General features: G+C 40.7%; 1 protein-coding gene across 3 annotated transcripts in view; it reads left to right on the forward strand.

The window, feature by feature from the left end:
• DAO (D-amino acid oxidase) overlaps positions 1–7134 on the forward strand; it is a 75725-nt gene extending 68591 nt beyond the window's left edge. For all 3 annotated transcript variants that reach the window (XM_089675758.1, XM_089675757.1, XM_089675756.1), the window contains exons 8-11: positions 2860–2942; positions 3066–3183; positions 3840–3938; positions 6764–7134. In XM_089675758.1, the coding sequence (XP_089531884.1) occupies positions 2860–2942; positions 3066–3183; positions 3840–3938; positions 6764–6892 (429 nt within the window). In that variant the 3' untranslated portion in view covers positions 6893–7134. The remainder of the gene's footprint in view (positions 1–2859; positions 2943–3065; positions 3184–3839; positions 3939–6763) is intronic.
• The last annotated feature ends 8961 nt before the right edge of the window (positions 7135–16095 follow it).

A 16095-nucleotide genomic window follows, 5' to 3' on the forward strand; every position in this document is an offset into this window, starting at 1 on the left:
GGGTCCCTCAAGGCTCTGTCCTTGGGCCCCTTCTCTTCTCCATCTACACCTCCTCCCTTGGCCAACTCATACACTCTCACGGCTTCAACTACCACCTCTATGCCGATGACACACAAATCTATCTCTCAACCCCCCACCTCACCCCCTCGGTCTCTGCCCAAATCAAACACCTACTGAGCGACATATCAGATTGGATGTCGCTCCACTTCCTTAAACTGAATCTCTCCAAAACCGAGCTCCTTGTCTTCCCCCCAGCCCGAACCCCACCCCCCATCGACTTCTACATCACATCCAACAACGCCAATATCAAACCCGCTCTGCAGGCCAGAGTACTTGGTGTTATTCTGGACTCCAACCTATCCTTCCAGCCCTAAGTCCAATCTTTAACAAACTCGTGCAGACTCCACCTCCGCAACATCGCCAAAATCCGCACGTTCCTAACCCCAGAAACCACTAAACAGCTCATCCACTCCCTCATCATATCACGACTCGACTACTGCAACTCCCTCCTCACTGGCCTGCCTCGCCGCTGGCTATCCCCGCTTCAGTCGATCCTGAATACGGCTGCCAGACTCATTCACCTTTCCAACCGCTCCATTTCTGCCACCCCCCTCTGCCAATCCCTCCACTGGCTTCCGATTGCGCAATGGATCAAATTTAAAATCCTAACACTGACGTACAAAGCTGTCCACCATACTGCCCCGAACTACATCACTGACCTAATATCCAAGTACCGCCCAGCACGCACACTCCGCTCCTCACAAGACCTCCTTCTCTCTAGTTCCCTGGTCTCCTCCTCCCATGCCCGCCTCCAGGACTTCTCCAGGGTGTCACCCATCCTCTGGAACTCCCTTCCCCAACCCATCAGATTATCACCTACTCTCCTCTCCTTTAGGCGCACCCTGAAAACCCATCTCTTCAGGGAAGCCTACCTCACCCCCTGCTAACTTGCTGACCTCCTCCACTCTTCCTACCACTCCATCCCCCACAGCTATCTCCTCCTGTACCACTATCCCATCCCTTCTAGATTGTAAGCTCGAAAGAGCAGGGCCCTCGATCCCCTCATGTTTTGCATTGTATTGGTATTGTTCTGTCACATGTTCTGTCCCCCTTTGTAATGTACAGCGCTGAGTGAACTATTGGCGCTTTATAAATACTGTATAATAATAATATTTGATCGCCTGTGCGTTTTTTATTTTTGCGCTATAAAAAAGCTGACAATTTTGAGAAAAAAACAATATTTTGGACTTTTTGCTATAAAACATGTCCAGTAAAAAAAATGTAAATCAATTTTAGTCATAAATTTCTGCCAAAATGTATTCTGCGACATGTCTTTGCTTAAAAAAAATAACAATACGTGTGAATTAATTGGTTTACGTGAAAGTTATAGTGTCTACAAATGGCTGGAAAGATACTGGGATATTTTTTTTATTATACTAATAATGGCGGTGATCAGCGACTTATGGCGGGACTGCGGCGGACATTTTGACACTGGAGGGGAACTGACTTGGGGTCACTGACATCCCCAGTGACACCAATACAGTGATCAGTGCAAAAAAAAAAACACTGACACTGTACTAATGGCACTGGGGAGGAAGGGGTTAACTTTTATTAGATAATGAAAGGGTTAACTGTGAGGGGAGTGTATTACTAAGGGGCGAGGGTGTGTACTTCACAGGAACAAGCTGATCCCGAGAGATAGTCTTCTCTCAGGTTCAGCGTGCTCTGAACTGACAGCAGAGCTGCAAAGTAAACAATGCAGCCGTGCTATCTGTCAGTGATTACTTGTAATTGCCGGCACCCGGTGGGAAATGACCCACCGGGAGTCGGTGATGGACACCCGCTGCCACGATCGGTAGGACGGGTAGGGCGGGCACGCGCCTCGTGCCTGTTTTCCACAGCGACGTTAAAAGACGGCGCTGTGCATACAGGTGCCGCCCTGCCACAATAAAAACTCTGTGGCGGGTCGGCAAGCGGTTAAAAAGTAGTGTTCTCATACACTAGTAGTCAGTGTATTGCCCCCTTACACTGATGATTAGTAGGAAATTGACCCTTACATTGGTGATAAGTGTAGACAGGAAATCAGTCCACCAGTGCTGACTTGCCAAGGAACCTCTAGCAACCTCTGAGGGTACTCAAAGGTTCAAGACAACCCTGGATGCCATACACAAGCCATCTAGGGGAGACCAGGGAAGTAGCATCTTCTGGATTAGTTAAACCTGAAAAGTTCTTACCCTTATATGATCTATCCAAAACTAAAGAAAAAAGGTAACAAAAGCTACATTTTTCAGTGTACTGCTTAGACAGATTAGACACTTCTAGACATACCCTATAACATAGCAAATCTTCACTTTTTTAGTTCAGGCCCACTTTAAATACAAATGGAAAACTTGAGAGTAAAAAAACTACATTTATTTACTGTTGGTGTGATGACCTCCTTTTTTTCTTTTTTGGTACAGACCCGCTAGGTGGGAGTACACTATGGGGTTGATTTTATTAAAACTTGAGTGCAAAATCTGGTGCAGCTGTGCATGGTAGCCAGTCAGCTTCTAACTTCAGCTTGTTCTGTTAAGCTTTGACAATAAAACCTGGAAGTTGATGTCTCTATGCAGAACTTCACCAGATGATGCATGCTCCAGTAGGGTTCTTTTTTTATACAATGTAAGCAGTCTATAGGAAAAAGGATGTTGTTAATTTCTCTAGAACAGAATAAGATATGGGTCTTCAATAATGTTTGCTAAAAAATACATGCGATTATATGTAGCATGCTTTTTGTTTAAAGAAGATATGGCTCATCAGATGGGTACATAGATTATAATGGCCACAAATATGTTGTGTGACATAGCTGTTATGTTTTAGGTTCATGCTCCTTGGATGAAACACTTCATTGTTACTCATGATCTAAAGACAGGGGTATATACCACACCATACATTATTCCTGGGTGAGTATAGTAGGCTTAAGCTGGTCATGCTATAAAATTCATGTGTTTTAATAAAATATATCTTACGGTGGAAGTCATGAAATAGTTGCATAAATAACCATATTTAGTATACTGTATGTATAGGTCTCAGATGGTCACTCTGGGAGGAATTTTCCAGCTAGGGAACTGGAGTGAGGCGAATGTGTCTCATGATCATAAATGGATTTGGGAAAGCTGCTGTGAGCTGGTTCCTAGTCTTAAGGTGAGAGTGATATTCATTCAGTCCTCTGCAGTCTGTACATTAACTTTTTTTCCTAACTGTGTGAACAGGCATTGTTGTTAAATTACACAGTAAACAATTTACAATATACTGTACCCTGAAAGATCAGAAATTCAGATATAAGGCTGTCTTAAGGCAGAACTTTACCCTCCCCCATGTAGTTTCTCCCCCCACTTACATGTATTGTTTATCTTAAAACCACATACTCTCTCACGCAGCATTGTCCAGCTGTGATCCATAATTCAGGTGACATAGCCCTTGTCCTGATTTGTGTGCCTGGCCCTACAGCCTTCTGGGAGGTGTGATATGAAAATTCCTGCAGGAACAGGGACATATCTTTTTCCTGCCTAGCCAGGGGGTGATGCCTGAGAAAAAAATAATTAAAAAATAAACACATAAAAAAAAACTCTTGTAATTGCAGAGGGGCGAGGGTTTACATAAAGCAAACTCCATTTTGGGATTTAAGTTCCCCTTTTTTGTATGATTGCATTAACTACACACAGTTTTAATATGGGAGTGAAACTCCAGACAAAACGGTTTGTTTTGAATTGTTTATGTCATGAAGGTTTTTAACCTTTATCTGAAATTATTTTTTATTTTTGTTTCTGTTAAGTTTCTTTTTTTTTTTAAATATGCAGAATGCAAAAATTGTGCATGACTGGACAGGACTGAGACCTTCACGAAGTAAAGTGAGACTGGAAAGAGAGCCCTTTGTCTCAGGACCTGTTAAGAGTGAAGTAAGTGCATCTAATATTTGCTAAAATGCGTAGAAGCTGAAAACCGACAAACACAAGTTATCATCATGAAAAGCTTCTATGGCATGTTATACCAGCCATTCTCAACCAGGGTTCCATGGCACCCAAGGGTTCCTCCAGAAATTGCTAGGAGTTCTGAGAGCTGATTGAACTTCCATTTGATGGTGTCTTCATAGTTCCTGGGCCAACACCACTTGGCAGAGTCAGCAGCATGATATAAATGATCCTTCTAGCTACCTGTAAAGGTGACATTCTGATCACTAAGCTAAGGGGGCATTCTTCCAACTGCCAGCCAATAAAATAGACATTTTTCCCACTGAACTCCAAATGGTTTTACAATGGGTTCCCAGAGACCTGAAAATTATTTCAAGGCTTCCTCAGGAGTAAAAGGATTGAGTGACTGTTATACACTTATGCCATCTGATCTCTTGGTGTTTTTTTTATTAGTTGTCTGTGTTAACATTTTCCAAAGTTTCTGTTCAAAGTGTACTATTCACTGGTAAAGGGATATTTCACTAAGGGGACATACACAAATGTAAAAAAATGACTACTGACCTAACTATTCTTCATTGGCATTTTATTGTTCTATGTGTCACTGTTAGGGAAATTTCTCACCATGTCAGCTGGCTCAGTAACCACAATAGGAAGTGAGGGAAAATTCTTAGAACAGAGACAGACAGCAGTAAAAAAGTTGATAGATGAACTAACCTTTCTGTACTTTAACACCTTCCGCCCAGCCTATAGCAGATTGACGGCCGGGTGAGACACTCGCCGTTGTGACTGGGCGTCATATGACCTCCTGTCAAAACGAGCCGCTCACTGGGCCGCGCAGCGGCGCGATCTGTCACCAGCTGTGTCCACGGGATACAGCTGATGACATCTCACTACACCGGTCCGTTGCCAGTGTCATGTGACCAATCACAGCAGATCACATGTCAATTGTATACAACGGATGGCTTTCTGTCCTGCCATCCATTGTATACAAATATGTTGTTAGCTGTGACTAGTCAAGGCAGTCATATGATACAGACAGGGCCAATCACAGCCCATCTATATCATGTGATCAGCTAATCACAGCAAAACATTGAATGAATCAGTTTCAGTCAGTAACAGTGATTGCTAATATCAATGAAATACATTGGTATTAGCAGTCCTAATGTGTTTAAAAAAGAAAAAATCCTGATCACTTGCCCAGCGTAGTTCAATGTTACTATGGTCACATTGTAGTGCTTTGGTCACAGTGTGCTGAAAAATAAAATCGTAAAAAACGAAAAAAGTTTAATAAAAAACAAATAGAAACATTGGAAAAAAAATACAAATTCAATTATTATTTTCACCGAAGAAATGCAGCAGAATAAATTTTGACCTAAATTTATGAAGAAATGTTATTTGAAGAAAATGCACAAAAGAAAGCTCTGTTTGTGTGAAAAAATGCTAAAAATGTAATATGGGTACAGTGTTGCATGACCGAGCAATTGTCATTCAAAGTGCAACAGCGCTGAAAGCTGAAAATTGGCCTGGGCAGGAAGGAGGTATAAGTGCCTGGTATTGAAGTGGTTAAAAACTTTAAAAAAATCAATATACCATTTTGCATTTATTTTACTGAAAGTTGGAGCAAAGCAAATTGGCAACATTGAAGTTCTTGTATATAGCAACAATATTGTATCTTTCAAATCAAACAGTAATTCTGTCCAGGCAGCAACTCCCCTTTTGTGCTATTTTTCGGCGTTCGTAATAATTCTGCTATTTCTTATCTTCTGACTTGTGTTATGTACTGTATTTTCCCCATGCCATTTATACATGTTTATCCATTTCATGATTTAATCTTTGTTTCTACACTCTCCATATGGAGAACCTTGAATTCATATGCAGGTAAAGCTACCCATACACATCAGATTGTAATTGCACATGCAGGAAGGGTATTGGGATAGAAATGAAAGGGATGCAAGGAAAAAAAATTTGTCAGGAAGGTAGGAAATCGTATGAGATTTTAGATAAGTTCCTGGCCTAAACTGTGCAGTCAGATGTGACAGAACTAAGGTAGTGGTACTTACTAGTAGTGTAGTTTTGCGGTACACCGATTTGGTTGAAGTCTTTGAAAGCCTTAAGCCTAGGTTCACACTACAGCGGTGTGGTAAATCCCATGTGATAAGCACAGGAACCGCACCACACTCCTGTACAAATCACATGCGATTTGTGTGTGGTGTGATTGGAGCCATACACTTTGTACGGCTCTATTTGCACCGCACCCGCACCAAAAATGTGCAGGACCCAATTTTGCTCTGCACTAGAATCGGATCGCCTAGGTATTCACACCTGTGCGATTCGATTCTGCACATCGCACCATGTTTTGCAGACCGATGTCAGGGTATTAACATACACACCCACATTGGTTTGTATGAACGGGGTGTGATTGTGATGCAGTGCGGAATTTGAAATGAAAACACTGCAAATTCCACACCGCATCAGTGTGAACCAGAGCTAAAAGTGATTATTTTTCTCTCTTATGATATCCCAGTGTATCTTCAGTACAGAAAATGCATATGTTATATTTAGAATGCAGTTGGATGATGAAATGTACTTTAAAATTTGAGACGTTCTGTGTATATTGCTGGCATATTATGTGATTAATAATATTGTTTGTACTGGCAGGTAATTTTTATCTATTGTTAGCAATTATTCCCTTATTTGATCTGTTTAATAGAATTTTGTTTGGCCCTTTTTATTATAATGGAAACGATGGTAGCTTGGAATAGCTGAAAAGCACATCTAGTGACATTTACAAAAACATTGTTTCTCATTCACAGCTCATACATAATTATGGCCATGGTGGATATGGTCTCACTATCCACTGGGGATGTGCACTGGAGGCAGCCCGGTTATTTGGGAGAATTGTAGAAGAAAAGAAATCAAGAATTCACAAGTCTTCACTTTGAGAGTGATTGATAAAAATTTGCATTCACTGAAATGTCATGATTATTCTAACCTTACAGGTTTTGAAAAAAGACTTTGTTGAGATGATCACTACAACATAAATACTAGATTGTTAGAGCGAACTTGACAAATCACCAGCCTAAACACAACAGTAACACACAAAACAGATTTCTATTTAGATAACCCATACCTTAACTGACTTTAGATTTAAAATCATCCCATAAAAATAAATTTTCTATTTCTATATTCTGATTATTTGTGTGAGCAAATGTTAACCGTAAAGATGTACCTTATTTTTGAATTAGAGGATGTGGCGAACTATAAGTACAGAATGGTATTGGATTGTATTTGTAACATTTCCATCTGGGTGCGTTTGCTGTGGGTCATAGTAGAGATATTTTGCAAATGTGGTCTTCACTGTCCACCTAAACGTTTACTACAAACACACATTCTTTTGACTCAAGGTAAAAACAACCTTATTAAAGTGTACCTGAATATAAAAAACTGAAGGTCTGGTATAGTGTAGGTAGCATCTAGAAATGGTAATTGTGCCTAAAGTGATACTAAACACACACTGTTTAATTTACTTTGTCCTTTCTTTTTCTGTATGTGGCTAATGGAACTGTTTTCATAAAAATAAATAAATAAATAAATAAAATCTAAGTAACTTATCCCTAATCAATATAGAGCTGTCACATGATCCAGCTCTTGCCCAGCCTGTCTGCAGGGAAACATAAGCAGGAAGAGCTCCTAGACCTCTGCTGCTAATCACATATTCAAAAATAAAGACAGTATTTTGGATAAGGGGTGAAAATAGTTAATAATACCAATAATCTGTTTTAAATGGTCATACAAATATTTATTTGAAATCAAATCTTAATTTTTTTTTTTTTTGGTAGTAAAATGGTGTGGGTGGATTTTTGCCAGTCACAGGCTGTTTCATGCCCCTTTAGCCTGTGTCTTAGACTAACAGGGAGCTAAAGTCTCCATCAATCAAGATGTAATATCCTGCCCTCATTGTGTTTAGCTGGTTAGTGGGTATGGAGGAGGGAGAGAGTGGATTGTCATTTACCAGTGTGTATACACCCACATGTATGACTATATAGCCACATGGGATGCTCAGATGTGATCAAGGAGGAAATGCTCAGCATAGAAACTCACTGAAAATTCAGCATGTGAAATAGTTGCCAACATTGCTCTGCAAAATACCCAACTGTTTAGGTAATGTAGACAGAATGGGGCAACCGAACAGCAGGATCACCCAAGTTTTTTTTTTTTTCAGAATACGGAAAATTAATTCCATAGTGAATGAGTATAAAGATGTGGGTTTAGTGATTCTTTAAGCAGAACCCTAAAACATTTATACTTTCTGGTATGTCAGGGGCCTAGGTCCTGTAGGCACTTCTATGCCTATAGTCTAATAGCTATATCTGCAGTGTGAGATCTAAGGTACTGCTGCCTCTGAATGCCAGTCTCAAAAAACTTGAAGTGAGTTTTGGTAATGTCACTACAGCGCTGCTCACTGTTCTCCTTGCTGTAAGCTCTGATACGAGGAAGCAAAGTTCTGCCTCTACCAAGATGGCCACCTCCACACAGACACAGTGCAGAACAAGGCTTTGTAACTCAGTAATGGAGGAAGATCAGCTGAAGGGAGACCACAGGCAATGCTGGTAACTATTCCTTGCCTGCTGTCTGCTTTTCTTTGGCCACAGCTTCCAGAGTTCAATTCCTCTTTTAAGATGAAGTGCAAAAACAATTTGGATTCTACCATATGTCATGGATATGTGCTGATAATCATTTCATTGTATGTTAGCAGCCTTCAGTATAAATAGAAATGATAATGCTAGTAAATATCTAATGTCAATGGAAAAAGATATCAGCATCTCATGTGGAGAGGGTTTGCTTCTACATATATTGTAATTTTAGGTATTTGTCCAAGTGTTACAAATACTGCTACCACTTTCAAGCCCGGTCAAGCTAGGCATTTTGTAAAAAAAAAAATATATACCTAAGGCAACACTTTTATTTCTTACATATATAAGTATTTGTTTTCTGACATTTTGTTTTTAGAAGCATTATAAATGTAGTGAATTTGAACTGCTTTTGTCCTCTATGCAAATTAATCTGAAAATGAAACTGAAGCACCTAAGTGCAAGTCAGTTTCCTTAAACTGAGTAAAAAAAGTTATGTTCTGTAAACCTGCTTATGCATATACACATGTAAAATTCTTCTTCACCCTCTTCTAGCTGCTAGTGTTACAATTTACATGCAGAGACTTGTATAGTGATGGTCTGAACCCCCCCCCCTCCCCCCCCGTTCGGTTCGCGGTCAAACATTCAAACCTACAGAAGTTCGACCGCGAACTTCAAACAGGGACACTTCACTAAGAGGTATCTTACCACATCTGAGTATGCGGTAAGATGCTGCACCAGATACTAAAATATTGCATGCGTTACATTATTAAGTCATGTGGTATTTTTGTAGTGAATAATCAATATAAAAAATGGTGAAACGCTAAACAATAAATTAATGACAAAAATAAACCATATACATATTATTATCCACAAACAGTGCTCTGATCTAATCTGGATCCAATCAGTGAATCTAAAAGTGCAAACTGGTGAAAATAACAGGAAACCTGTTTTGAATTCACACTAAAGGAGTGACTCAAAATAAATGTGTAAAATATATATACCTCACCCTCCTGTCCCAATAATGGGACTATTCAAAAAAATAAAAGTGTACCAAGTAGATCCCTTTTCTGGGGAAAAAAATCAATAATAGTGATAAGTGCCAATCAAAATTAATGACAAAAAACTCTCTTAAATCAACTGCATATAAATAATCACAAAAGTAAATAACTCATAAATAATGTCCAATGCACAAAAAACATATAGTCGTGATCTTCAAACAATTCATGCAGGTGATGAGGTGAAATAAGGGATCTCCACTCTTGTGCAAAAAATCCTCAAATAGCCGAAATGGCCCCTCACCTCCAAACCATGACCACAAGGGCCAGCTCGCTTTTTAGGATCACCCCATGATCCTTATGGATGTTATCTTGTCACAGCAGAAAGATGCCACATAAGCTCCCTTCAGTAACATCACTTATTCCTCTCAGGTTCCTCCTGGCACAGGTACCGCAATACAGCTCACTCCCCACTCAGCATCATATTAATAAGACAGAAAAAAGATCCTCCATGGTGCAATAACGTTTATTACTAAGTAAATGACATAAAAAACAAATTGCCCACTCACATTATCTCCAAAGATACAAAGCATCTAAACCTTTTGTGCATTTCTGGGCATGGGCACCATTCTGGTACACTCAACAAACCCATGCAGTACACCCTGAGCATGAGGTTTAGATGCTTTACTCTAAGGGTGATTCCACTGATGCTGCTGTCCGTTGTCCACTACCCTTTAGGGAACACTTACAGCCTGTTCCCCTGCTCTCCTCTCTCCTTCTCTTATCAGTTGGAGTTTATTGATGAACTTCTTAGATTGGTGGACTTTCTAGTAGGATCCATATTACCCCTCCAGCGCCAAAATATTTACTCATTGTAAAAGTGACAAGAGACAGTCTTTGATAAGTCGTTTATTAAAAACAAAAATAAAAAAAGGTCCCTCCCGAATGTGATCCTATGTCAATCACGATGCTCACCGCCGACCTAAAAGAAGAATTAAAAAAAAACGCTCTCGACACTGGCTCCCGACGCCTGACAGCTGCGTTGGGATGACAGTTCTTAAATGTGATGATGTCACAAGGGGGTGGGGTCATCCCACCTCCTTGTGACAGCATCATGGGCTGTGACTGGCCAAAGCATTGCACCTGACCTGTGGTCAGGAGCATTGCTTTAGTCAATCACAATGCACTGTCAGGGCGCAGTCCATTGTGGGGCATGACGGGCACACATCCCATCGAATGCCCTTACGGCCCGTGTTCGAGTCAATGTTTGACTTGAACATGAAGCCCAACACTAGTCTTGTGTATATACAGTACCTGCGTATACACACATACGCTTGTAAGCTACCGCACTCAAGCATAAAATGTTCATTTTTTTTAGGTTCTGAATGCATTACTGTATTACAATGCACCTGTCTGTAGAAAAAACACTAGACAGAAATATCTCTGAGATGTGGTCACACTCCAAGGGTTAGCTGCTCATTTAGCCTAGGAGGACAGTAAAAGCGCTTACTTTCCTGATCCTCAGCTCCCCTGGCAGACAACGTTTCACCATGCTCTGGAGTTGGATTTTCCTTTGCTGTCCCACGTCCGATGCAGGGCTATTTCCCCCTGATGATATCAGAGCACTGTAGACTACCGCAGGAACAGAGGATCAGGTAAATAAATCTACTTTTCCATGCCCCCTAGACACAAACGAGCAGTTAACTCTTGCAAATTGGGTGCAGCCCCACTGCAAGGGAGAGTTCACCTTTAAAGTGCCACTAAACCCTTGCTTAAAACACATGGTAAGGTCAGTAATAATAAATAATAGTTTACCTTGCTGAACATGCTTTAGAAGTAGATTTGATTTTTTTTTTAGTGATTTGCTCTGCCCTTCAGACCTCCACAGCATTGTTTCTGAACTTTTGGTCCACACCTTCAGCAGTGCACAAATTGTCATTGCCACATGTACTGCCAGCCTTAAACAGCATCTCCTGTATGGCTGGATCTAAGGGGATGCTGGGGCGGGCTATGTCCCCCCAGATTTAAGTTGTGCCCCTCCAATTCCAAATGCCCTCCCCATCACCCTGAACACTTTGTCTGCTCACTGAACCATACTGTGCAGACAACTGCACTTTCCCTCTCCATGCTGCTTTGTAAACGTACTAGTAAATGTTCTGCCCGGCTACATCGATGAATGGGTCAGCAGGTGGCCCAGTGGGGTGGGAGAGGCTGCCTCTACTATTCCCCTGTTCTTTAATTAGCTTAAATTATCCCTCGAGATCTTCAATATCTTCCGAGACAGCCGGAGTTGGTAGTCGGGGATGTGGTTGTGGCTGCCTCCTCTATTCCTACCACAAACTCAGCCATTCTGGCTGCTCCCGAAGTTGAAGAAGAGAAAGGGGAGGAGTGAACACAGCAGCCTGGGGAGTCTTCATCTCCAGCCATGTGGTAAGTGACTGAGCACACTATCACACTGTCACCATCAGCTCTACCCTGCCATTATACTGCCACTCTACTGCCCTAACCTGCCACGGTATTGCCACTCTACTGCTCTAACCTGCCACTACACTGCCATAACCTGCCACTACACTGCCCTAACCTGCCACTGTATTGCCACTTTACTGCTCTAACTTGCCACTACACTGCCACTCTACTGCCCTAACCTGCCACTCTACTGCCCTAACTTGCCACTACACTGCCACTCTACTGCCCTAACTTGCCACTCTACTGCCCTAACTTGCCACTACACTGCCACTCTACTGCCCTAACTTGCCACTCTACTGCCCTAACTTGCCACTATACTACCATAATCTGACAGTGCCCTAATATAATACTGTACTGACTTAATCTGACACTACCACAATAATTTGACCCTAATCCGGCCCTGATCTCCTGGGAAGCCCTGTGTTAACATTACATTGTGTGTATGCACACCTCATCTAATCATGAAGAAGTAGCAACGTGGGACAAACTTTATGTGCCAGGGCTGGCTGCATTCATATGGAAGTATGTAGTTCACTACAAGAATGCACTAAGGAGGATGGCTATTATAGACATTCAGGGGGGATTATGGAGTGGTTGCATAGCCACCCTCACAAAGAACATGCAAGCATTCATGTTTTCAATTAAGTATACTGTATTTACACATCAGCACAACTATGGCTTACCTCACATATACTATATACATGAGTAAAACAAGGTACTCCAATTTACATTCATTTTTATTATATGGGTTTGGAGACACATTAAGCCCATGTAATGTAAACCTTAGGGCTTGTTCACACCAATTTCAGCATTCCAGATACATTTTTGCATATGTACAGTATTTACGAGTGTTTTTTATGTATTTTTGACACATTTTCAAAGCAGTTCAGTGTATTTTTTTTGTCTATTTTTTACTTTGACACTCAGCAACATACATTCCGGGGCAGTCTTGTGCATTTACACGGTTTGATTCGATCCGGATTGGAAATATGCAGCAGTCTGAGGCTCAGGAGAGGACTAGGTACCTTTTGCCTGGGGGGCAAACACAACCAGTTAGCCCCAGTAAGGACAGATTTCCATGGCATAAAGAAAATGTATTATGCAAAGTATGCCATGGACCTTCATTAATTAGTTGACATGTAAAAGGTAGGACTTTCCACAGGACATGGTTTACTGTAACATGGGTTTCCACATACTGCAGCTGTTTTCCTTAGCCAGGTACTGTGATTGCAGGTTTGATTTGGCATTAGGGGGCTTATTAGTAATCAGTGTGTGTCACTGACTGGGGGGCGGTTGCTTTGATTGATGCCTAATATGATTATTTCAACGTGTGCAAAAAAAAAAAATGCAAAACAGGTTCTGGCAGTTAAAGGGTTAATGTACTTCAGGCAAAATTTGATTAATAAGTACGTCATAGGAACAGCTGCTTACCTTTTTGTCTGCATTTTGACTTTCGATGTATCGTTTACTGAAAATGGAAAGCTTTACATATGACATTCCAACGTAGAGGCCTACTTGTAATAAAAATTCTGTTTAGATTCAGGACTGCACAAGTTACTGCAGATGGTGTGATCTCAGCCTAAAGCAAATAAACCCAAGTTAAACAATTCTATATTAGGTATAACACCTTCATTATGTGCTCTGGGGGGGTCACATTTATACTGTAACTTCATACTGGTTAAATACATTTATAGAACATATATAATTGGGAGATAAACCTTTTTGTCTTTTTAGTGTTTAAAAAAAAATACCTTTTTTAAGTCTCTATCTATATATGATTTTTGAAGCTACAAAAATAAATAAACATGGCTTCCATGTAGGGGGTATTCCATACACTTGGTATACAGAACTCCTCCATATTTGCCATTTCTGACTCGTGTGATTGGCTTTCTGCTGGTCCCAGTAGTTTTTCTCTTAGTACAACACTGGGACCGATCATGGGATTAGAGCAGGAAGACTATCTCACAAATTGTTCAAGAAATAGGAAATGAGTGGATGCATGCATGAGCTTCATTGCATTTGTCTGCAGGTAGGACTCTGCAATGACATTGTCTAAAACAGGGAAGGATTGTTTTTTTCAGACCAAAAGTGGGCTTACACTTTATAGCAGGGGTGTCCAAACGTTTGACCCTCCTGTACCGCAATGGAAGAAGAGGAATTGTCTTGGGCCACACATAAAAACACTTAACAATGGATAGCTGATGAACAAAAAAGATTGGGCAGCTCACTATAAAAGAAAAACAGGGCAACATAAAACTATTGCGATATTTGACACTGTTGCAAATACTCAGGTAGTTGGAGTGTTGAGATAAACAATCCACTGAAATTCCGCTATAAGAGGCATCATCCATATGTAAAAACAAAGAAAAATGGGACTTTAATTATGCCTCCAGTATTGAAAACATCAGCTGATTAAAATGACTTATGTTTATTTATTAATACTAAAACATTTCACAAAACGTCCATAGGGACTAATACATTTTTTCAATGCATTGTTTATCTACAATAATCCATCTGTCTAAGTATTAGGAGGGGGCACTCTTAGGAGGGGGCACAACCCACCCCAGCACCCCCATGTGGCACTTACTTGGCTACCTGGAGTCCCTCCATGTGCTGCTGGTACTATAGCAAACATGACATCCCCAGCATCCCTCCTGATGTGCCTGGGCCCCACTTGTCTGTGGCAACCACGGCCATGTGGGCTAAGCCAAACATGGCAACCCCGGCATCTCTCTAGCCGTTCGGTCTACAATTTCATGTTGGGCCACATGCAGAGCAATCTTGGGCCAGGGGTTGGACACCCCTGCTTTATAACAATGAATTATAAGTTGAAAAAAGTGGTATTTTGCAAGGTTATTGATTTTGTTTTACTTAGCCTGGTCAGTTGTCACTTTCCGTTGTGTCTGCTGGGCAGGATGTAATATACAAATACATTTAGGAATAAATACAAGGCTATAATTATCAACCCTTTTCTTTCTCATTCATTGAGGGGCACAGGATTCTGAGAAAATGTTATTATACTGTCACCTATAGGATGAATTTGACGAACATAAAAAGAGTATAACCTCTCCCACTCTGCTCATGTCTTGCATGTTTTTTGCTAATTTCCCAGGCGGATGGATATCTTTTCTCTACTGAATAAAGCTTAACCCCTACATGCCTAAGGGTAAAACAAATCTAAATGCCTAAGCACAAATTTGCAACATTGACATGTGTTAGTAAAACCTTCCATATCATCACAACTACTTTGTACATCCAGATGAATTATACCTTTTTTTTCCAGGAAAAATTGGGCTTTCATTTGGTGGTAAATGGTAATGGATATCTCCTGATTTTTGTTTTTTTATTATCAAAGGAAAACTGGCCCAATATAGTAAAACAAATCATTTTTTTAAATTTAGCTGTGTGTTTCTTGTTACTACCATAACCTACCATCAAAGAACAACCCAAAATAAATTTTCTAGCTCTTGATGATCACAGCGATACCATATGTGTATGTTATTTGTTGTTTGTATCCGTAGTACAGCCCAGAAACAATAGTGCACATTTTGTTTTTGTTTTTTGTTTTTTTTTACCTAAAACACACTGACACCAATTTTTTTCTGACACCTTGACCTTTGACCTAAACACTTACCCTGGCACTGAACTAGATCAAACCTTGATCTAGGTATTTTTTTATTTTATTTTTTAATAATTATTTATCTTTTTTTTTGCAAACATTTTTTTTCCTTCTACGCCAGGAGTTAGAGAGACACAATGTATCTCTCTCCTCCATTCATAGAGAGAGAAATAAAAAAACAAGGGGGCCTGGCTGTACAGTGGCTGATCACTGTGATAGCCAATTAGAGGCTATCATAGCGATCATGTGACCCGGAGTCAGGAGTTCCGGGTCACGATCGTTAGAATGGGACCCGGGCTCTCAGTGACACCGCAGTCTTTGTGCTTTGAGTGCGCTGTGCGTCACGCTCCCAACAGAAACACAGGTACGCAAATATGCAGCCCCACGGAAAAAAGCCCAGTTCTGTGAGATCGCATATTTGTGTTACGGCG

Source organism: Staurois parvus, unplaced genomic scaffold (assembly GCF_062004578.1).
Source record: "Staurois parvus isolate SC_StPar_1 unplaced genomic scaffold, SC_StPar_1.0 ptg000158l, whole genome shotgun sequence".
In the NCBI taxonomy this organism is placed as follows: Eukaryota; Metazoa; Chordata; class Amphibia; order Anura; family Ranidae; genus Staurois; species Staurois parvus.